The sequence below is a fragment of the Tachyglossus aculeatus genome, chromosome 10, assembly GCF_015852505.1.
Source record: "Tachyglossus aculeatus isolate mTacAcu1 chromosome 10, mTacAcu1.pri, whole genome shotgun sequence".
Lineage (NCBI taxonomy): Eukaryota > Metazoa > Chordata > Mammalia > Monotremata > Tachyglossidae > Tachyglossus > Tachyglossus aculeatus.
In genome coordinates, this window is record NC_052075.1 from 57,795,520 (window position 1) to 57,818,989 (window position 23,470).

Consider the following 23,470-nt stretch of genomic DNA (forward strand, 5'->3'; position numbering starts at 1 on the left):
CAGACACCGAGACTGAAGCCCCTGTCTAGACGCGAATGGGGGAGGGGAGACAAGCTTTGTTTTAGGATTTTACCTTGACCTTGGACCGGGAGTTGTTTAGACATAAAATTGCCTCTTCCTCTCCCCCCCTCCTTCCCCCAGTTCTTTTTCTCGGTTAACTCGCCACCCGGAGCCTCTCTCTGTCTGCCTCTCTCTCTCGTTCTTATTTCCTCCCTTCAGATCTAATTGCCTTCCGGATTGCACAGACCAAGACTCACCGGCCACTTTCTTTTCTTTTTTATTTCCCAAATAATCACGCGATGAGTCACACAATTAAGAACCCCAAATAAATCCGAGAAAGATGTATATAATATGATGATGGTGGTGATTAGGGGAGGGGAAAAAAACCGCCCTCATAGAGAAGTTGACCTTTATCCCGAATACACACAGGCAGATCTCAGAAGCCAAGTGAACTCGGTCTCCAGCGGTCGAAACTCCGAAATTGGCGGGCAACGGGGACCGCTGGAGGGGAAGGACGGGGGAAGGGTCTTCCGCCGGTTACCCCATCTTGGACTTTCTCTTCTCTTCCTCCCCGGAGGCGCAGACAGTGGACCCGAACCCGGTTCCAATCTAGGATGGAGTCGCACTCAACATGCTGCGAGAAACTGAAGAAGAAAGAACATGTCTAAAAATATATATTTTCTGTCCTCCTTCCCTCCTAGTGGCAAGGATCGATTTCTGATCATTTCCCACCGCTCCCCGAATACATAAGGAACTAGACTCGGTCCCTCGGGTCCTCCCGGGTCTCTCTGCCCTGAGATCCTTTCTGAGCCTCAGTGGTCCCTGTTCTGGGGCTGATTGACCTGGAAACCGGTAGATTTACTGCTTCGGTGAAGCGCCCAGATCTGGGAATGCGGGGAGATTGGGAGCGCGTCGAGGGGACAGGGAGACACCCTGGGGTGGTTCTTTGGGGAGTGGGTGAACCCAAAAAGCGTGAGGGGGAAGGGGTCACCCCTAGGACGGTCCCCCGGGAGCGAGCAGACACGGTCCTTTCACCCACCACCACCACCGGAGAGTCTGCTAAAATGAATGGGTTTGGGTCTGGGTTCCTCGCTTCTCCCGGGTGGGAATATGAGTTCGCGGGGTCCTCTCTACTTCTCTCTGAATCGGGGGAGCTTTCTTTTCTCGTCTGAAAGAGAAGCCAAGATTGCAGACGAGGACCGGTGATTCCGGGGTTCGGAAGGAGGGGGAGAACCCGAATTTTTTTTCTCTATTCGATTTACTCACAAGGGAGAGCTGGAGGTGAGGAACGGGGACAGTCTGAGATGGAGATAGACTCGGGCTTTCCGGCCGAAAATGGTGGGGGCGAGGGGGACAGAGACCTCCGTCTCTCCCTACTCCTTCCCGCTTGTTTGCCGGTTTGCTCCGCGTTCAAAGATCTGATTCTACGCCAGAGCACCCCCCGTCCCGCTCTCCCGGCTCTTCTTTTCGGGTGGGGGCGGCACGCCCCATCCCTTGCCCCCAATTCCTCAACCTCCCCGAAACCACCCACCATGCCCACTTTGGGTCGGCCAAACGGTGCCCGAGCCCCCTCCTCTCCTATCCGTTTTCCCTCCCCTAGCGCCCCCCCCACCACCCGTTTTCCCTGCCATCCAGGGGGCGTTGCCCTGCCCCTTTAAATCGCTCTACCCCCCCCCATTACCCCTCCCCATCACCCCTCCCCATCGTCCCCGAGCCAATGAGCACAGGGCTGTCTCCCCCACCCCCCTCTCCCTTGGATGAGGTCACGTGGTGGGCGCGCGCGCGACCGTGTGTGTGAGTGCGTGTGTGTGTGTGTGTTGGGGGTGTGTGCTGCGTGTGTGAATGTGTATGTGTGTCGGAGGATTTCTTAATGAACCGGGGAGCGAGGCGGGGCGCATGCGCGGGGAGGAGGGAGGGAGGAGAAATGCGAGGAGGGAGGGAGGGAAGAAGAGGAGGAGGAGGGGGGAGGGGAAAGGGGGTTCGAGGTGTCTTCCTCGCTCTCAGCCTTTGGCAAGTGGAGTTTTTCAAAAGCTCAGGGCAGGCAATGCCATGACGACTTCGCTGCTCCTCCACCCGCGGTGGCCGGAGAGCCTCATGTACGTCTATGAGGACAACTCGGCGGAGAGCAGCGCCGGACCGGGAGGCGGCGGCGGCGGCGGCGGAGGAGGAGGAGGAGGAGGAGGAGGAGGAAGCGGAGGAGGAGGCGGAATCAGCCCCAGCAAAACCCCCCTCATGGACGGGCTGGGCGGCAGCTGCTCCTCCGGCCACTGCCGGGACCTGCTCTCCCACCCGGTGCTGGGCCGCCCCCCGGCCCCGCTGGGCGGCCACCAGGGCCCCGTCTACACGGACATCACGGCCCCGGAGGCGGCCCGCCAGTGCCCGCCCCCGTCGGCGCCCCCCACGTCTTCCAGCGCCGGCCTGGGCTACGGCTACCCCTTCGGGGGCAGCTACTACGGCTGCCGCTTATCGCACAATGTGAATCTGCAGCAGAAGCCGTGCGCCTATCACCCGGGAGACAAATTCCAGGAGCCGTCGGGACCCCTGGCGGGCGAGGAGCTGTCCTGCCGGGCGAAGGAGTTCGCCTTCTACCCGAGCTTTGCCAGCTCCTACCAGGCCGTGCCCGGTTACTTGGACGTGTCTGTGGTGCCCGGCATCAGCGGGCACCCAGAGCCGCGCCACGACGCCCTGATCCCGGTGGAGGGCTATCAGCACTGGGCTCTTTCCAACAGCTGGGATAGTCAGGTGTACTGCTCCAAAGAGCAGAGTCAGTCCGCTCACCTCTGGAAATCGCCGTTCCCAGGTAAGGGGGCTTGTGTGTCATCCCCCCCCCCCCAACACACACACTCCCGCTCGCCCCCTCCTCCCGATCCGGTGCTCTCCCCCTAACCCCCCTTCCCCGGCCCCACCTCCACCAACCCGTCTCTGGCCGCCGCCGCTGCCACCCCCGCGGTCTCGCCCGGCGCCGGGAGCCGGCCCGGTGAGCTGAGCTCAGGAATGCGCCGGCGAATCTGCTCCGACACGTCTCGAGCCGAACCGAGCCGAGCCGAGCCGCCCCGCCGAGGGTGTAGCAATCGCAGCCGCCCGGCTCCTCGGCTGCAGCCGCCCCCCACATCGTCGCCAGCCTCGGGGAGGGGACTCGGGTCCGAAAACACCCTCGCTTGGGATCCCGGGGGTGAGGGATAAAAGTGCTGGCGGCCCGTACCCAATTGTGGAGCGGGGGGGGGGGGGGGGCGGCCTGGGGGCGTGGGGAGAGCCGTGGATGCAGTCGGGGTGGGAGACTGTTATGGGAAGGAGAACCGCTCCGTTCGTCCCCATCATCGGGCCGATTCGGGCATAAACCGGATTGTCGTGAGGCCCGACTATCCGGCGAGCATCTGCTTAGACACATAGTAAGCGCTTAACAAACACCATCGTTATTATTTTTAATATCTGCCTGGGGAACGCGAGAAATTGTGGGAGCACGGGGAACGATCCGAGTCGTGACGCCCGGTCGGGTCTCTCTGGAGGTAACTGGGAATTTCTGCCCTGGTTTCCCCCCTTCGCGCACGTACCCCAAACATTTGACGCCCCCTCCTCCAACAGGGGAGTCCAGGGAGACGGGCTGGGACAGAAATGATTGGAGGATGTGGGCGCATTTCGCAGGTGGCGGCTGAGGAGGGGCGACCCTAGAGCCGAGCAGCGCTGTCCGTCTGACCCGGGGCTACTTTCTGGAAGCCCCCCGCTCCCTCCGTGACAACGCCATTCCATCCAGTTAGAGAGAGGTCCGAGGGTTCGGGGGAGCGGGGAAGCGGCTGCCCCCTGAGTGAGAGAGCAGGGCCTGACCTGAAGAATAAGGGGATCCAGGGCTCCGACAGTCTCCAGTTTCCCCCAACCGCTCAAGGATGAGGGGAGTCCCAGACAGAGGAACAGAACCCCCTGCAGCGGGGACCCCCTGCCTGGTTTTTCCCGGACTGGAGTAGCGAGAAAGGACGTTGTGTTTTAAAAATAAAATAAAATAAAATAAAATGGCCGAGGTGGGCCAAGTGTTTGGCAAGCGCTGGGCAGGAGCCGGGAGAAAATTCTCTCCCCAGACTGGGCTCTAACCTCACACTCGAAGAATAGCGTTCTGGTAGGGACAGAAGCGAAGACAGATTTGGGGACAGAGTCGGGACAGAGCCTGGAACAGACAGAGGACAGAAGTGGGACAGAGACGGGACAGGGCAGGGTTACAGCCGGGACGGAGACAGGATGCGACTAACTCTGTTTTATCTCCTTGCCCACTGCGAAGCTACTGAGTTGCGAGCTTCTCGAGAGTAAGGGGACTTGGTTGGGGCTGGGGTCTGGGTCGAGACGAGGCTTGGGCAGGGCAGGAGAATAGGGGTGTGACTGCACAGGGACTGGGGTAGACGATGGATCTGAGGCTCTGCTAGGGTTGGAGCTGGACGGGATCTGGATCTGACGAAAGGATTTCACTTAGCCTCTGGAACTGCTTATTTAATCAGGACATATACTCCCTTGAAAATGGTATTTTCATTTATTTAAAACAGCTTTCATCTGGGATGTTACTCTACCTTCTATGTGAGTGAGCATGTAGCTGGGGAGGAGTGTGTGAGTGTGTCGTGTATGAGGATTGTTTCGGAATGGATGGTGTACGTGTGAATGTACGGTATGCTTGTGAGTTGTGTGTGGTGAGGGTGGTCTGCCAGGAGCAGATAGAGAGCTCCTCGGTGCAGAGTGAGTGTGAGTGTGTGTGATGTGTGATGAGAATGTGATATCCGTGTGAGTGTTGTGCTTGCGTGTGTGCGCAGAGTGCTGTTTATTTACAAGATATTTTCCCATTCACAAATATCTCTTACTCCGAACATATGTATTTGCGTGACTTCCAAGTGAAAAGAGGTAGATTTGTTTATCTGAACACACTCGCCTTCATAGGTTTGAACTACTCTGAGGTTTCCTTCTTTGTGCCTTGAAATAATTATTCGGAGATTTTAATACCCGCATAAATAACGATTATAATATAAATTGAGATACATATCAGGAGATAAGCATCAGCAAGTTGCTATTTATAGTGCAGCGCTACATGCGTATACACGGATGTCTTTATATCTGTGTTTCTATGTGGGTGTGTCCGTCTGAGTGTGTGTGTCTGGTTGTGTGTGTCTGTGGGCGAATGGTGAGAAAGTGGCGGGGACATTTACACAGTCTGTTTGCTAACGCGTTGTGTGTGTGTGTGTGTGTGTGTGTGTGTGTATTTTCTCAGAATCCATTTGATCTCAGAGAGCACAGCCGAGACCCACAGTGCAATATGCATGATATTAATAGAAGCTGATGGAATAGAAAACTCAATCTATTAAGGTCACATAATGTGACGCTGTGAAATGGAATCCCGGGCCGTGTGGTCCTCCCGGAGTAGGTAAAGGGCCGCCCGGTCCCGAGGGCTGAATCCGGATTTTCGACCGAAAAAAGTCCTCAAGAAAGAGGGTGCTAAAACAGAAGAAGCGAGCTACGGCGGCCCGACCGCCTCCCCTGTCGAACAGCGCATTGTGGAGAATTCAACTTGCTTCATACACCACGGCGGATTCTTAAAGGGACAAGTGTAGATGCGGATGGATGAGGGTGTGCGCGTGCGTGTGGGGCTTGGGTTTAGGATCTCGGAGGAGGGGGTTGTGTTTGCTTAGGCAAAGAGGAGTAAGGAGCGGGAGGAATTATCCAGATAATTGGGGAAAACCCTAGGGTGTTCGTAGTCCCAGGCGTTCGGCCGAGGGATCTAATTCAGGGAGCGATTTCCCAGACCGCACTTCAGTTTGCCCGTGTAGACACCGCCTCTGACCGAGGCCGGAAGCGGGAGTGCTAGTCCAGCGGAGTTGACACGGTGACCCGGATCTTTCTGGAAAATCAACTCCACATCCACGCGGCCCTCACCGCCCCTTGGCTGGGCGTTGGGGCTGGCCTGGATAATCGTTTGGAAGCCCACCCCCCTAACCCCGGCCCTGCTCTCCGACGTCGTTCCGAGATTGCCAGGAGAGGGTCCGGGAGCTGGACTCTGTCCGGGAGAGTGTAGATGAGCCTCTTCCACTCCCCCCCCCCCCCCAAAAAAAAAATAGAGCTAATTTTTAACCTGATTAATTGGGATCCACTCTGCCTGCCTAGGCTTGCGGGGGGAGGGGGGAGGAGATCCTCTCCTGGGATAGGGAAGCGGGAAAGGGGAAAGAGGTAGCAAGAAGGAAATGAGAGGGAATGGGCCTGCCTGGGTCCTATCCCCAGCCCAGCCCCGACTCCAGCCCTCAGCTGTCTCCCCGCTCGGAGCTGTTTTCGTGGGCGGGCTTGCTGCGAAACAAAGACTTGAAACTCCGTCCGAAAGGTTGGGGGAGGGAGGGGAAGACAAAGCAGACCGGTTGCGGGGAGGGAGGGCGGCTTTGTGAAGACCAGATTTAAGGGCATCGAGAAATCCAGGGGTCCCCCTCTCCTCAGAGAGAGAGAAAAGCCTCCCCTTTACCAACGAGCCCTTTTTCCCCCAGTTCCCGCTTTCGGGTCTCTGCTGACTCGGTGGGGGCCTGTTCTCTTGCTCTGGTCTCCTCTGGATTATGTAGGTTACCCCATCTCACTCCTAATAACCGGGCCCTGGTAGATTCGACCCCAAGCAACTTGTCTCTTGCTCCCTCCAGACGATTCCTCGCTCACCTCTCTCTCTCTCTGTCTCTCTCTCTCTCTCTCTGTCTCTCTCTCTCTGTCTCTGTCTCTCTCTCTCTCTCTTTCTCTCTCTCTCTTTCTCTCTCTCTCTCTCTCCCTTCCTCCCCCACCCCTGGTACTCCTTTTAGATGTGGTCCCTCTGCAGCCCGAGGGGAGCAGCTACCGGCGGGGCCGGAAGAAACGTGTTCCCTATACCAAGATCCAACTGAAGGAGCTGGAGAAAGAATACGCGGCCAGCAAGTTCATCACCAAAGAAAAGAGGCGGCGGATCTCGGCGACCACGAACCTGTCGGAGCGCCAGGTCACCATCTGGTTCCAGAACCGACGCGTCAAAGAGAAGAAAGTGGTCAGTAAATCGAAAGCGCCTCACCTGCACGCCACCTGACGTCACCAGACCCCACTGCCCAGAGCCCCCCAGGCCTCCCCCCCGCCCTATTTATCTCGCCGCTTTGTATCATAAGACACCCCTCACCCCCACCGTTGGACTCTTCGCCGAGAAAACCGATTATTTAATATTAATAATAATTAATAATAATAATTAATGTTAACGAGGAGGACAGAGGGACACGCGGGAGCCCGGGAGAAGGAAGGGTCTCCACTGCCTTCCTTCCGCTGCTTCTCACTGGCCAGAAGGAGGGGGCAGGTGTTGATTCGGAGTATTCCAACCGAAGCGGGTTTTTGGGTTGGAATGACCCGGAGCCGAGGCTCCTCAGGAGGGCTGAGGGGAGTTTTACCGGAAAAGCAATGGAGGCTCGGCAGATTAACGTCCCGTCTCCACTATCTCCCCTCATCCGAGCCCCAAAGGAAAGGGAGTTGGAAAAGAGGATCCGGATCATTCCAGCCAAAGCGGGTTTTGGGGGCTAAATAATCCGGATTACCTTCCGCTTCTTTGCGGCAATGGAGACCTGACCTAGAGACTGGACGAGGTAGAGCCGGGGAGATGGCCTGGATCTCTCCCTTTCGACTCCTGCTTTCTCCCGGGCCTGTGAAAGGATCTGAAAAAGTGGTCTGTGTATATTTAAAAAATCATAATGATAATAATAATAATAATAATAATAATGACGGGTCCAGCCACGTAGGCAGAGTCGAGACACGGGGCCTGGATCGGGGTTTTGTACCTTCTTTCCGAAGCTGCCCCCTCCCTCCTCCCCCCGACCCTCTCCCACCCCCATCCCATCCGCGTCTCGTCCTTCCTTAACCCCCGAATCCATGAAGACCCCGACTCATCCCACCCCACAACTCCCCCGAGCTCCCAACTTCCACTCGCCCTCTCTCTTTTTCTCGTCTCAACATGGAAATCCAAGAAAGAAAGAAAAAATATTTAAAGCTGCTAACGTCATTTTACATTTTGTTGGGGCGGGGGTGGGGGAGACGGAAAGTGGAAGCAGTCATTAATTTTTTTCTTAAGAAAAAGAAGGGGGAACTTCATCTCGGAAGGGACTGGAATCACCTCACCATCCGAGTTTCTTGGACTTTGTGGTTTCGGGACTTTTACCCGAGCGGAGCGTAGTATGAAGACCTCAAACTGGATTCTTCAGGTCAGCCTCTCCTCAAATGCGCTTTGACCTCAAAGAGTCCCCTCCCCCAACCTTGAGAGCCATGAAAAATGCGGATATTTGACTCCTAGCTCCATCTCCATCTTGCTGGTGTAGACGCAGCCCGATATTGCTCTGGACGTTATTCATCACTCTCCCATCCCCCCCACCTCGCCCAACTGTGTTCTCTCTCTTTTTTAATGTCTCGTACCTGTACATAGTATTGTGGTGTCCGAATGACAATGTTCTGAATGCAATACACACACATACACACACACACACACACACACACACACACACACCAAGATGAACCTGTTTTTAAAATAAACTGTCATTTTTTTTGGCTTCGAAGCGAGCGATCTAGATTATTCGACAACGTTGTTGGAAAACATTAAACACTGTATAAATGTAAGCCTCGGCTCTGTATCTGCGCCGCGGGCTAAACGTAAAACAATTATATGAATGACTCGGGAGGTACACAAAGCTATTCAGACATCAGAACAACTTGTCTACACCGGTTAAAGGCGGGGGGGATGGTCGTGTCCGGGTTTGTCTGGGCCAGTCAACGCTCTTTGTGAATTTCTGGGCGCCAACACCCCAGCTTTAACGGAGGGTTCCTACTGCCCAAGAAACAGACCCCGGGCGGGGCAGTTGGGAAGAAAAAATTGGGATTGGTGACGGGAGCCGAAGCGTCTCAAATCCCTCCTTCGTACTGGACATTAATCGTGTTGATTCTACACCAGAGAATCATCCGGGAATTTCATCTATAAATATCTTGGGCAGAAGAAATCCCCGCTTCCCTCCGACTCAGCGAGAAAGCGAAGAAGCCAAAGTCTAGTTTACTTCGGACCGGTCCAGCTATTTCGCTGGTTTAGTCTCGCGCCTTGCTTCTGTCCAGCCTATGCCGGCGAACGACTCAGATTCTTCAGGTTTGAAAATGCTCTTCGTTCATTCGTGGGACCGGGAGTCCTCGCATTCGGGTCCGTCGCCCAGAAAGGTCTGGAGCGGAGAGACAGAGACAGAAAGACTGAGAGAAAAATAAAAAGTGAGAGAAAGGCGGAGAAAATATAAGACGGAGAGAAAGGGAGACACAGAAAGAGAACAACAGTGAAAAATAAAGAGCCACTGAGATGCACACACCGAGAGACAAAGAGAGAAAATGAGTCAGAAAGGAAAACAGAGACACGTAAAGAGAGTGACAGAGACAGAGATGAACCGAGAGAGACAGAGAGAGAGAAAGAAAGAGAAGGGGGTGGGGAGAGGGGTCCGTGTGTTCATCTCGGACAGACGCGTGAGAAGCCAGAGCCTCCCCTCATTCATTCGTCCAATCGTATTTATTGAGTGCTTATTGTGTGCAAAGTACTGTACTAAGCGCTTGGGAAAGTACAATACAACAATAAACAGACATATTCCCTGCCCACAACGAGCTTACAGTCTGGGGAGTAGACAGACATCAATATAAATAAATAAATTACAGTTATGCACAAAAGTGCTGTGAGGCTGAGAGAGGGGAAGAACAAAGGGAGCAAGTCCACTCCTCGTCCCTTCCTTCGGACACCGCATCGTTGATCCCAGGAAATGCTCCCTTCCCGTTATCCGCTTCGGCATGGGAAGTGGACCTGGGGGTGGAGGCAAGAACCCCCCCGATCTCCCGCCGGCCCTTCCCCACCGCTCACCTCGACGGGGCAAGCTCTTCCTTTGGCCACCCAAACAGCCGCGTCTATATGGGTAAAAGGTGGTGGGGGTCGCAGGCCGATCACCCTGCTCAATTGTTGCCTGGACACCCCCCATACACATACACCCCTGGTCCACCCCACAAGCCTCTCGGAGGTCAAGCGCAGTTTTTCAGCCAATTTCGCAGAATAATTGCTTCTCCCCTCCATCTCTCAAATGCACACAGGCAAACACCCACCTCTCCCCCGCACAACGGTCCAGAATGCTGACATTGGGGCCTAATACCGGGATGATTGGCGAGTGGCGGCCTAGGCAGACCCACTAATTGTCTTCCCGACGCGCTCGGCCCTATCTCTGTTTCCGCCGGAATTAATGAGCTCGTTACAGCGTCAGCCAAAGAAGAGTCTTTTAGAAGAGATATAGTCTAAAACAATGTTATCGCGACTCCCATCTTTATTGGGGCAATTTTTATTTAGAGAGAATATTTTTGATCCAGGGCGCAGGAGTAGAGGGGGCGGGGAAGGGGTCCCACCAAGGAGTCGGTCTGACCTGTGTTTAGACTCAGCCTCTCCTTTCCACGTCGGGAACAAAGGATTCTCTCCTCTGACCGGGCTTTTTTTCTGTTAGCCGTCGTCCTCGGCCCGTCTGTTCCGCCCCACCCGGGTCTAAGCGGCCTCAATGATCCGGAGAATTCCCAGAAAGGGGGCTCCTCCCCACCTTCAAACGTTCGTTGCCACGGTAAATGCTTTGGGTGAATTATCCAGCTAATTCCTGCTTGTGTAGATGTGTCCCCGGCGCTGTCTCATTACCCTTGGCCTTGGTCTGCACTGAGGAGGTTGTCGGTGCTGGGGGGGAAGGGAGAAAGGAAAGGCCGTCACGGCAAGGTGGGGGAAGGTAGAAATGGGGGGCGGTCCCTTTCAAGAGGGGTTCGCGGGGTTCTCTGAACCCCTTCGGCCAGCTTTGGGGGTGATCCCACCTCCCTATGGAAGGCTCGAGTGGGCAGACGGGACTGGGGAAGGACTGGGGGAGTGAGAGAAGGTATCGAGAAAAATTTGCAGGATTATGGACGGGGTGTCTTGCACCTTCCTCAGCCCTCTGGCCAGGCCTCACATAAATAAATCACTCTGGAGTCAACGAAATCTGCACACCCGAGTTGGGATCTAGGAGACTCAACTAAAAAGGACTTGAGATCCGGGTGCGGAAATGCTCCCATGTTTGTGAACACACACACACACACACACACACACACACACACACACCATGTATGGGAGAGTGAACGTGTATGTGTGTGTGTGCTTGTGTGTGTGTCTAAGCATGTGTGTATGTTCCAGTGTAAGTGAACCGATTAGTGGGGATGAGAGTGTTTATGCGATGTATGAACTAATTCAGTTCCTCTTGGATTAATAAGGGTCTCTTTCTCTGAGGTATTAATACGGGTTGTGCGAGGGGGGCAGTGTGTGGGGTAGGTTTAGGGGCGTCTCTGATGCGTGTTGGTGGTGGAAGTTAGGGGTAACCATCGGTGTTTATTAGCATATGTACGGATTGCCCCCGACCTTCCAAACCCTCCAATCCTCTCCCCATTCTCCCTGCTGGTCGGTCGTCCGAGTCTCTGCCCCTGCCTCTAGAGGAGCTGACCTAGGAGTCGATTGGGAGAGGCAAAGAGGACAGAGGAAGGACGCTGCCCTTTTCCTCTCTCTCTCACCCCCTCCTCATCCCCCCTGACTCCTAACTACACTGGTCTCTCCGAGGTTGGAAGTTTGGGGCCCGAGTATCCGAGAACCCGAGACTAAGCCTGTCCTGAATGTGACCCCCTGCGTTTCTGGCTCCCCGCTTCCCCGCCTGGTCCCTGGAGTTCTGGAATTCCGGTTCCAGCCATAGCTCAGGTCGGATTGGATGGCTGGAGAGTGTGTGTGTGTGTGTGTGTGTGTGTGTGTGTGTGTGTGTGTGTGTGTGTGTGTGTGTGTGTGTGTGAAGTTGTGTGTGAGCGTCTGTACTGAGGGGCCAGAAGGCCGAGCCGACGAGAGCGTCCCTGCGTCCCTCCCCAAACGAGGGCCTGGACTCTCCACAGAGAAAGGGCTCCTCCTGCCCCACTATTTGTGGAGGAGAGAGAGAGAGGGAGAGGGAATCCGAGACCCTTCCCCACTGAACAATCCCCTCTCTCCGGAAAAATCCGGACCCCCCTCAAAACGTCTCCCCTCCAACCCTTACCCGAAGGAAAATCAAGCAGCGAAATTGCAGCGAAGTTCAGACAGATGTTGTGACTAGGGGCCGGAGCTGTTGACCACAACATCTGGGCGGATGGAGGGGCTTTGAAGGGGGGGAGGGCGGGGACTGGGCAAGGGGAGGGGGAGGTTGGAGTGAGGAATTGAAGGGGGTGCTGGAGTAGCGATAGGCTAAACGACCAACCACCGCGGTTTCCTCTGTAGCCTTGACCGTGACAAGTTCGGCCCTTTGTGACCTTGGACATCACGGGGGGCGGGGAGGGGGGAGGACGGAAAAGCGCGGGGGTGGCGGAGGCCTTGATCTTCCGGTTGCCATTGAGCCGGGAGGGTCGATTCGCTCCCCCCACCCCCGCATCCTCTGCCCCTACTGCGGCCGCCTCTGTTTACTGATAGAGAGGTGTTGGCCTAAGTCTAGACAGAATAACCATTAACCCTCATAAAACGCGGCAGCGAAACTGCCCCCCATCTCCTCACTCGCTGTTCTCCGTCTTCCACCCCGGTTTTCAAATTAGGGAGTAGAGGGCGGAGGGGATGAGGAGAGGGAGAAAAAAATCCGAAGACGTTCCATCTCTTCTCCTCCGAGCCCCGCTCCCAACCCATCCAACCCTAGACACCCGATCTGCACACCAGGTAAATTCGCGGCGCGTAATATCCGGGGTCCGCACCCCCATATCTAGTAGTCCAAAGCAGCGATAAAGCGAGTTCGTTTCCCTCTTCCGCTCCCCTCCCGCCCCCCGAAACTGAAGGTGGATTTTTCTTTGGATGAACCAGCCGAGAGATCTCCCTCCTTTTTAGGGAGGGGCTGGTGACCGTGAGGGGGTGTCTGATCGGTGGAGGGGGTGAGGAAGCAGTCTCCGTGGCCTTGGTTGGGGGGCTGCTGAGGCCCCCCCCCCAATTTCTCTGAGAATGGTGAGGGCTGAGGGTTGGTAACTCTTGACGGGATGGGTAGCTGAGGGGGCGGCGGGATGTGGGGGGGATCCCCAAATACTCTGGGCCAGCTCGGGTGGAGTCTGATGATTGCTGCAGAAGGGTGTAAGGGTGTGGAAAGAGGGTTGGGAGTGGAGACTCTGAGACCTCCCCTTCTCCCCCCCCCCCACCGCCCCCACCCCGGGATCCCGGAGTCTGGGGCGGCGACTCCCGGGCGTTTGGCAGGCGGAGGATAGCCTCTGCTGGCGGCGGAGGGGAATGTGGAAGCCTAGCACGCCCCGGGACGGGCGGGCGGGCACCACACCGAGCCTGCGCCGTGGGCTGGAGGACGCCCCCTCCCCGAACCGCGGAACCGGCCGAAGATCTTCGCCTCTCGTCTGTAGTGGGGGCTCCCCTTTAGTCCCCCGCTTATCAGCCCGGAGGGGGCTCCTCCGTTTGCCGAACCCCAATTTCGATTTCCTCCTTTCCCCACAAAACTTTGGGGCGCCGGCGAGTGGGATCGCATAACATAGCCTGCAGCAAGAACCTAAGCGTCCAATTACAGCCTCCGTTTTAAAGCCCCTGGTAGATTTCTCTTCCCCCTTCCTCATTTCGGCCCTCCTCGCCACGCTCCCTTCAGGCCCAGATGAATTTCGGAAAATAAAGCGAAACGGGCCGAAGATGGGGGTCTTTCCGGCCCGCAGTTTTCCCTTCACCTACTCCGGTCCCCGGACGTCAGGGATCTGGATGGGAGCCGGGTTTCCTTGGTTCTGGGGAAACACGGAGAGGGGGATCGTGGGGGTCAAGTTCCAATTGGGGGTCGAGAAAGGGGCCTGGAGGGGAACGTACCCAGCAAACCAGCCCCCTCTCCCCCACGTCTGTCCCTGCTTCGCGCCCTCAGGGCTAAATTCCCTCCTCCATCTCCCTCTCCAGGATAAAGCGAGTTTGATCGAGGTCAGGGGATTTGAGTGAGGAATGGGGCATAGTCTGGGCAGTGGTGGTTAGGAGGGTCTTCCTGGGATCCCCCCGCCCCCCATCTCTCCACTCCTTCCCAAATCCCGGGAATCGCGGCGACAGACTTGCTTTGCATATGGCCCCGGTCGGGTTTTTGCAAACTAGACAGTGACCTTGAACCGTCTCCTCGCCAACTCTGCCCTCCTCCCCCCGCGACAAAGAAAACAACGAACAGACGAGCGTCGGCCGCAACTACAGGAAGCCAACCCAGGAAACTGCTCCAAGCGGCCTCCGGACCGAACCTAGGTTTAGACCGCCCCACTTCCCACCTCCAAACACCCTTCTGGTATTTCCGCTCTTCCCGGCCAGCGACACCGAAATATCCGCGCCGTCTGATGAGCGAGTGACACTTTGTGAGTGTGTGTGTGTGTATATGTATGTGTGTGTGTTTGAGCCCGCTCGTGTGTGTGACCATGTGTGCGTGAGTTTGTGGGTGAGTGTGCACGTGCCTGTACATACATATGTCTGTACGAGGGTCTGTGTGTGGTTTTGTGTGTTGTGTGTGTGTGTGTAGGGGAGGTGCACCCGCACTTACGGAGAGACAGGCGGTTTCCAGTGTGGAACTGAGGCTCCTTTTCTCAGCCTAGCCTCTTCCGAGCCCACCGTCCGGGTAGACGGGGTAATCGGGTAGAGAAGACACGGTGGAATATAGGTATTTGTGATGTAGTGTAGGCTTCGTTACACAGTGCAAGTTGTATTTCTCTTCCAGATGGTATTCTTCGGTAGGGGTGACATTTCACTGTAGATTTGATTCTACGGTTTAGGCTCTACTATTTGGAATAGATTGTATTCTACGTTAGAGACTATATTACATGGTATTATATGGTAGAGATGGCTATATAATATACTTTATAGTACGCTTTAAAATTGTTATATACGGCTTGGATTGCATTAAATGGCATTTATTATATTACATAGTATAAATGGTATTATATGGTATGAGTGATAGTACATTTTTATGCTATTATATATGTTACATAGATTATGACATATGGTTTAGATTATGGGTTATATTGTATATGATTACAATGGCTATATAGGTGATGCGGGGTGGTATAGATTGCATTATTCAGTCTAGGTTATGTAAAATGTTCTAGCTTGAAGGATACAGCAAAAGTTAGATTATATTGTAATGTAACATAACAGGCAGGGTGTGGTGTAAGTTACACTTCAGTGAATACTGGCTATTGACACATATTATCTCCCCCTTGCTCTCGCCTTCACACACACACACACACACACACACACACACACACACACACGCACATATAGGAATATAAGGAAATCTATCTATAGATATCTTGTAGATATAGATAAATATGCCCTGTCGGAGCAGCTGAACCTTGGGAAGGGGCCACTTCGGCATCTCTTTGGCTCCGACCCATCGGTTTTAATTAATCAAGAAGTTAATTAATGAGGAAACGGCTGCGATTTCCAGCTGTTGGCCACGGCGGCGACGAGGTGCGGTAGGGTTGGGGGCGGGTTTCGGTGGGGAGGAATGTGCCGCGTTTTCACGCGATGCTCTGACCCCTCCGGCCTGCCCGGGCCTGGGCTCGCCATCCTAAGCTGGAAGCCACCGCGGCGCTATAACCGGGGTTTCTCTGGGCGTGGGGGCAGGGGGATCGCGGCGGCGGCGCAGGCGGCTGGAGGTATGTCTCACCCATTGTCGGTGGACGCTTTTGCGAGTGGAGGGGATTGTGTGTGTCGGGGGGGGTGTGTGTGTGTGTGTGAGCGCGCGCTGTAGTTTGGGTGCGTGTTGTGAGGTTAATTTTGGTTTTAGATTTCGGTGGAATCCATCGGCGGGGCGGTTGCGGTCCCAGCCGGGAGAGAAGCTAAAAGCCCGGAGGAACTGGGCGGCGGCGGGCCTAAAGGGCAAGCAGCGAGGTGCCGAGAGTGGGACGGGGGCTAGGCTCCAGAGGCAGAGGAAGAGAATCCTAGTATTCCCCCTAACCTGTTTCAAGAAAGGGAAAGGAGGAAGGGAGTTGGGGGTGAGGGGACGTCCCCTTCGGGGAAGAAGAATTTGTCCCTTTGTCGTTCTCCTGCTCTTCTCTGCCCGCTTCCTCCGGCACCTTCGGTGAGTCAGGAGAGACCCCCCCTCTCATCTCCCCATCCTATTTTCCCCTCCATCTCCTTCCTTCCAGATCCCCGCTCCATCGCCTCTCCTAGATATATTAACCGCCCTCCCACACACACACACACACGTATCCATCAACCTCTCTCCTCTGGATAAGCCTCCTTCCCCGTGCACTCAACCCAGAAAGACCAAAGGCAGAGGAAAGTGTGTGTGTGTGTGTGTGTGTGTGTGTGTGTGTGTGTGTGTGTGTGTGTGATTATGTATTGGGGTTGGGGTAGCGGTTTCTGCTAAAAACAGCATCTCTCTTTGAAGCTCCCTCTTTCTCCCCTTCTAATGAACTCAGTCGATATGGGATATTTTCGCGCGAGCTGGACTGGAGGAGATGGGAGACGGAAAGAATGGAGGGGAAAAATGGGGTTGGAGCCCTAAAAGGGGGGGCGAGGAAAGTAAAGGAGACTTCTTCACACACACACACACACACACACACACACACACATACACGCACGCACACGGATACACACGCACGCACACACACCATCTAAAAAGAAAAATACTCTGGATAGCGCGGTGAAATTCCTTCACAATAGAGTCAACACCAAGAACTTAGTGAGAGTATTCATTAAAACGTTAGTGGGGTTCTTATCTGGATCGTTGTGGTGGGCGGGGGAGGGCACAGGGAGTGACGACCCCTCTCCTCTCCAGGCCGGGAGACTAAACTATTTTCCCTATTGCCAGAAACCGACATAATCCAGCTTCGCCTCCTTGTCCCCGCGGCTGTGGATTTGCCTGAAGGGGTAGAAGAGGGGGCGGGGGGGGGGGATCTCCCGACTCCAGAACATCTTCCTCTCTCACTCTCTATCCCCTAACTGGGCTAGAGGTTGGGAGGGGGTGAGCGCCCAAGGGGAGGAGGTGGGAAAGGGGTCAAATGGAGGATAGGAAACTTGTGATGGTGGGGGCTTTGGGGATTTTTTTTTTGGTATGCTTTTAGGGAGTGTAGGAGAATAAGTGGACAGATGTGTGAGTGTGTGACAGTGTGTGAGGGTGTGTTTGTGTGTGTGTGTGTGAGGGCGTGTTTGTGTTCGTGTATGTGAGGGTGTGTGTATTAGCTGGAAGGGGTGTGCATCTCCACTCTCCCAGGGAGAAACGGAATCCGAGGAATTTTGGTCAACTCTCCGGGGCGTCCGGTTAGCCCAGAAGGGGTGGGAAAACGCCTGTCCGCATGCATTGCAAGGGCATCCTCCTGTATCTGTCTGTCCGCAGACCCATCGAATCTTAGTGGGAGATGCATCGCTCTTCTGGTTGAGCTATCTCTTAAGGGTTTAAAAACATCTCCCCTTCACATAAGGATTTACTGATCGGCTTCTCCGGACTGGGAAGCTGGGAGTTATCTCTCCGTTTCTCTCTGTGTGTGTCTCTCTCTCCCTCCCTCTCGGTTTCTCCTTCCATTTTTCTGTCGATCCGTGGGCCTTCCTAGCTGTCTATTTACCCAGAAAATTATTTATCTTTTACAGCAGAGTTCGCGGATTTAGCGATTCGCCCGCTGTAAGGTGCTTAAATTTAAATGTAGACATTTCGATGGAATGTTTCATGGTCTTTCAAACAAATGGAACAGGACTGATCTGGCAGGTTTTCCACCGTCTTCACTCCCCCACTCTCCCCTGCTTCCAGCCTCCGCCCCGCAACCTGGAGTCCTCCGCCAACACTGGGATGGACTGGACGGTTCTTTCTGGGTCGCGGCTCCCCCCAGGAGTCCCAAGCATGTAGCTTCGGTTCCGCGTTCCAGACCGCGAATATGTTCTGTCCGGATCACTCCCTACCCCTTCGGCCTTGCGTTCCTCCCCAGAGCTGGGCCCCCGACTTTCTCCCTCCCGCCCGGGGGAGCCCCCGCGTTTGTTTGCTTTTTTTTTTTCGGAAAAGAAATTCCCGGAAGAAGATAGCTGGCGGGGACCGGCTCCTTTCCCTCTGACAGTGGGACTTTCTTTCGATTGACTAAAGACCTTGGGGAGAGCCCAGAGGGAAGCCAGACCCCCCCACACTCACAAACCGCCCTCGCACACACCCCTTCCCACAGGGGAAAAAAAAAGCATTCTGGCGATACCTGGAGGGAGAGGCAGCCAGAGAAGTGCTGTGGCTCGAGCGTCCCGAATCCAAAAGTAGTCACGCAAACCGGTTTCCACCTCACCCGCCCCCTGCCCCCCCTGTCCTGTAAATAAACCCCTGTAGCCAGCGGGCTCATCCGTCTCTTTAAAGAGCCAGTAAACTTTATATGACACGATATCTAATAGTAATTTATTGGGGAGATATTGTAAATTTCAACGGTTTTAGTTAATAAAGGAGCTAATTAAAGAACGGCAGACAGCGCTCGCCCAGCTGTCGGCATCGAGGCGCACACATCTGGGGGTGGGGGGATGCTGGGGTGTGTGATTTTCGTGTGCGTGTATACGTGTGTGTGTGACCTTTATTAGTATTTTTAAACCCCGTCGCTCCTTGCGTTATAAAACGTTTTATGATTTTTTTTAGTCCCCCAAAAAGATTCATAAACCAACTCGCCTTGTCTCTCAATCCTAGGAGGAGGGGTTGGGGACGACGGTGGGTCTCTGATAGTCCACGGTGGGGGGGGGGGGGGGCTTCCGATACTCCCCGTTCTCCCTCCCCGGTCTTGTCCTTCGCGCTCCTCCTCCTCCTCCTCCTCCTCCTCCTCAGGAGGAAGGGGGGGCCCCACGTGTCCTCCCCACAACCAATGGCAGGCAGCTTCAGGTTTAACTATCTTTAATGTCAGCGAGCACTAAAGTAGAAGCGTCGGTCGGGCCCGGCGGAGATGGGTGAACACAATCTCCTGAACCCCGGGTTCGTGGGGCCGCTGGTCAATATCCACACGGGCGACACCTTTTATTTCCCCAACTTCCGCGCCTCGGGGGCACAGTTGCCCGGGCTTCCTTCCCTGCCCTACCCGCGGCGGGACAATGTGTGTTCGCTGCCCTGGGCGTCAGGGGAGCCCTGCAATGCCTACCCGCAGCCCTACCTCGGCGGCCCCGTGTCGCTCAGCCCGCCCTTCGGCCGGACTTGCGAGCTGGCCCGAGTCGACGACACCAAGTGCTACTACCGCGACGCGTGCTCCGAGCCGGGGGCCGGGCTCAAGCGGGAGGAGCGGGGCCGGGACACGGGGCTGATGACCCTGGAGCCGTCGGGGCCCGCGGCCCCGACCATGGCCTTCGCCGGCGGCAAGTACGATTACAGCACGGCAGCGGCGGCGGCGGCGGCGGTGGGGCCGGGGGTCGACGGTTCCGCCCCGCACGACCCCGCGTCCTGTCAGTCCCTCGAGTCCGACTCCGGCTCGTCTCTACTCAACGAAGGCGGCAAAGGAGGTGGCGGCGGCGGCGGCGGCGACGCGGGGGCCCTCGGGTCCCCCATCAACCAGGGCCACGGTCTCTCGGCCAGCGGTAAGCCCACCCCTCTCGGGGGGCTGGGGCCGGGGCTGTCGCGACGTGGGGCTCCCCCATCCCCTTCCCCAGCCCACCCACCTCTGGACCCCCGCGGTCCCGCCACTCGGTGATGTGCGCCCGGACCGCTAGGGGAAGCAGCGCATTGGGCGAACGGGCCGTCGCTTGCCCAAAGAAAAAGGATGGGGGCGGAGGGGGAAGCCCCTATAAACCTGGAAATCTCCCCTTCCCCACCCCCACTCCCGGTCCCCTCCCGGAAAAGGGAGGGAGAGACTCGCCGGCTGGGGAGAGAAGAGAGTGTGGACGTCTTGACTCTGAGCCCACTCTTCTAGACTGTGAGCCCAATTGTTGGGTAGGGACCGTCTCTATAGGTAGCCGACTTGTAATTCCCAAGCGCTCAGCACAGTGCTGTGCACACAGTAAGCGCTCAATAAATACGATTGAATGAATGTCTTGAGTGGGAGCGGGCAACTTCAGGATGGAGGGTGGGTGGCGAGAACCTGTCGTTCTCCCTCAGGGGTCGATTCCTTTTTCCCTCCTTCCTCTCGGAAGCCCGAAGTTCCCCTCCCTCATAACACCTCCTTCCTCCCAAATAATAATAATAATAATGATAATAAAATTAAAGCCACCACCACCGCCAACAACACTTATTTCCTCATTGGTCCATGTCCGAGGTCGCTGCCCCGCCTGGCCCGATCAGAGGAGATGTCCTCCTTGGGACTGGGGGCGTCTGGGAAAGAAGAGGACAAACGACAGGGGGTGAGGGGAGGGGGATTAGGAAGAGAAGGGAGCGGGGAGAAGCAGAGAAGCGGGTGGGGGAAAGAAGATGGGAGTGGGGAGAGGGGAGGGAGACGGAAAGATGGGGCGGGGATCAGGAGGAAAGATGTGGGGAATAAATCCGGAAGAGGGAACTCAGGATCGGGCCTTCCCTTTCACTTTACTTACTTTTTCTTTTAATGAATAACTCGCACCTTCTCCTCTGCCCCACCTCACCTCCCCAATCCCGCCACAGGCACTCCCTGGTACCCGCTTCACACGAGGTCGAGGAAGAAGCGCAAACCGTACTCGAAGCTGCAGCTGGCCGAGCTGGAAGGCGAATTTCTGGTGAACGAGTTTATAACGCGTCAGAGGAGACGGGAGCTCTCGGACCGATTGAACCTTAGTGATCAGCAAGTGAAGATCTGGTTTCAGAACCGCAGGATGAAAAAGAAAAGACTTCTCCTCCGAGAGCAAGCCCTCTCCTTCTTCTAGACTCAACCCCTACCCGTAACGACCCTAAATAATAATCATAATCATAATCGAAAAAGGCTCCATCTGCCGCCGCCCCGCCCGCGTAAGACAGTTCCGCCCGCATACACGGCGGGCCGGACTCCAACGGGGTGTTTGTGTCTGTTCCGGTAATCGGTCCCTTAAAAAAAAAAGTTAGGATCCTACAAGCCCCCAACACAACTCCAGCTGCAAGAGAGACAGAGAGAGAGACAGAGAGAGAGTGAGAGATAAATGGAACCCGGACCTGCTAGGGAACGATAAGTAAAACAAAACACCTTTGGGTTTCTGTGGGATTTGGGACGGGGGCGGGAGAGGGAAGGGAGGGGTCTTTCGGGGCTGCCTTCGCGGGCAGCTAGAGGGTAAGGGCGTGTCTCTCCCCCCTTCCTTTTTTTCTCCCTTCTCCCTTCTCCCCTTTCTCCTTTTCCCCCTCCCCGGACACCTCGCTTCCCTAGGCCCCGCTCCGCTCTCAGTCTTTGAAGTCCTTCTGCGGTGAGGGAGAGGGGCATTGAAAGGCAAGAGGGAAAGGGGCTACCGAGCCGGTCCTCATGTGCAGGGAGGGAGGAGAAGGAGGTTGGCGGGGGGGGGGGGGGGGGGAGAGGGGAGGAGAGGGCGAAGGTAAAAAAGAAACGGAAGAGGGACAGTTACGAACTCGAGACTTGCTAGTTTTCCCGAGTCGGTGAAGAGGGACAGTCCCGTCCCCCAGCTAAACCCGTACAAGGGGGCCTTTCCTTTTCACCCCGAAGATCCGAGCCGGATCCCTCCGTGGCGCCGTGCGGGCTGGGGAGGAAAAAGGGCTCGGAAGAGGGGAAAGTCACTTCGGAGGAGGCGATCGACCAGTCCAAGTTGAGGGAACAGTTATGTGCGTTTTTTAAAAAAAACCTCCGGGGGCCTCTTGGAAGAGAAGGAAAAGGCAGCAGGGCGCTTCCTTCCCTCTCCTTCGGGCCGAGGCGCGTTATATGGAGGAGGCAGCCTCAACCCATATAACACACCAAACGTCCAGTGCCCCCACCCCCCAATAACAGGTGTGCTGGTCATAAAGTCTTTATGGGGCCCCTCTAGAACAGGAGGCAGGAAAAGGGCACTGGAGAAGAGTGAAATTAGGCGGAGAGTAGGCTCCCACACTTATTGCCCCCGAATCCACCCCGCACATATCCCACCACGTTTTGGGAAGGGGGGGATGGCGGGAGGCAGCGAGTCCCTGTCGGAAAGGGTGGGGGACGGGGAGGGCCAAGGACGATTTTCTAGTCCGTATTGATAGTCCACCCCCTCCCCACTCCCCGCCCCGCCTCCCCTCGCGTTCACGGTCACGGCCGAGGCCGGGGATGGGGAAGCTGGCAGGTCTAATCTACCAGAAGACCCCGTTTCCCAGGACCGTGATAATGACTGGAGGGAGGGGTGGGCAGGGCTTTCTTTGCCTCCTCCTTCTCCTCCCATCAGCCACCCCCCCCACCATGTCTCTAAGGGTATCCCCCCCACTCCCACCCGCTCCGGGCCTCCTTTGTCTGAAGCTGTCTCCTCCTCCTCCTTTTCCTCCTTCTTTTCTCCACCCTCCTTCTCCTCCTCCCCCCTTCGCCCCCTCCTTCTTCTCCTCTCCCCATCCTCTTTTCCTTCTTTCCCCTCCCCTGGGCAGGACGAGCCGGGCGGGGGAGGGAGGTGAAGGCGGGCTCCGGCGGAGAAGGCGGCAGGACCAGGAATCCAGGGAAATTCATGACAGATCCGGGCCCGTGTCTCCGCCCAGCCCCCGGGACCCCGATCCCAACGGCCCCCCAGATCCGGTTCGTGCATGGGGCTGGGCGGGCTGGGGCGGGACGGGCGCCGAGCCCACGGGGATCGAACTCGTAGGGAAAAGGCGCTCTTGGCCTCTTTCCGCTCATCGCTCGCTTCGGGTCCCGAGGCTGCAACCCAGCGGAGGCTGAGTCGGTTCCCGGGGCGGCGGGGAAGAGGAAAGGGCTGGAGGGGGGAGATCGGAGGGCGGGGAAGCCTCTTTGAACCGTTCTGAGAGCTCAAGGCAGGATAAGGGGCTGGGGCGATGCTCCCACACATGTACATGCACACATTCACATGCATACATTCCCCGCCACACAAATACAAACTCTTGCGGTCTCACAAAAGCATATACACATCATTCACCCGCATTTTCCTTCTCATACATGCACACAAAATTCACTTGCACGCATCTCTCATACACCTTCTCTCTCTCTCTCTCTCTCTCTCTCTCTCTCTCTCTCTCTCTCACATACACACACACCCCAAATTCTCGTCTTCGTTAATGAGTTTAACCCTGTGGACACACGGTGTAAACTCTCTGAAGCCCGTGACCTTTGTGTTACCCGCGAGTGCTCATAACCACAGGTGAAATGAGCTCCAACCTGAGTCCCTCCCACCTGCTCATGATCCCGGACCCAATCTAGGGCTCCCTCGCTCTTTGCTGACTCGCCTCACCTGAACACTTTTGTATCCCCATATTCACTCCTGTCCACCGCAACACGCACTGGACACAGAGATACTCATGAAACCCAGGACTCAACAGTCACAGCACGCGCTCACACACACGCGCACACACACACACACACTGACACACACACACACACACACACACACACACACTCCTAGCTCATTGCCACGGCCTAGCTCCCACAGGCATCCTTTCCAGCTCTCTGAGAGCCG

General features: G+C 55.9%; 2 protein-coding genes and 1 long non-coding RNA gene across 3 annotated transcripts; 2 read left to right on the plus strand and 1 right to left on the minus strand.

The window, feature by feature from the left end:
* Positions 1–261: 261 nt before the first annotated feature.
* LOC119933526 lies at positions 262–18,234 on the minus strand. Its single transcript, XR_005452560.1, has 2 exons — positions 18,193–18,234; positions 262–644 (listed from the first exon to the last, which is right to left on the minus strand). It is a non-coding gene; the product is annotated as an uncharacterized LOC119933526 (long non-coding RNA).
* Positions 2,050–7,054, plus strand: HOXC13 (homeobox C13). The gene is made up of 2 exons (XM_038753075.1): positions 2,050–2,800; positions 6,798–7,054. The coding sequence occupies exons 1-2, from the start codon at positions 2,050–2,052 to the stop codon at positions 7,052–7,054; spliced, it is 1,008 nt and encodes a 335-aa protein (XP_038609003.1).
* Positions 18,235–18,912: 678 nt separating the features above from the next.
* HOXC12 (homeobox C12) lies at positions 18,913–20,785 on the plus strand. Its single transcript, XM_038753076.1, has 2 exons — positions 18,913–19,534; positions 20,547–20,785. Exons 1-2 carry the CDS (start codon positions 18,913–18,915, stop codon positions 20,783–20,785), a joined length of 861 nt encoding a protein of 286 aa, XP_038609004.1.
* Positions 20,786–23,470: the final 2,685 nt, after the last annotated feature.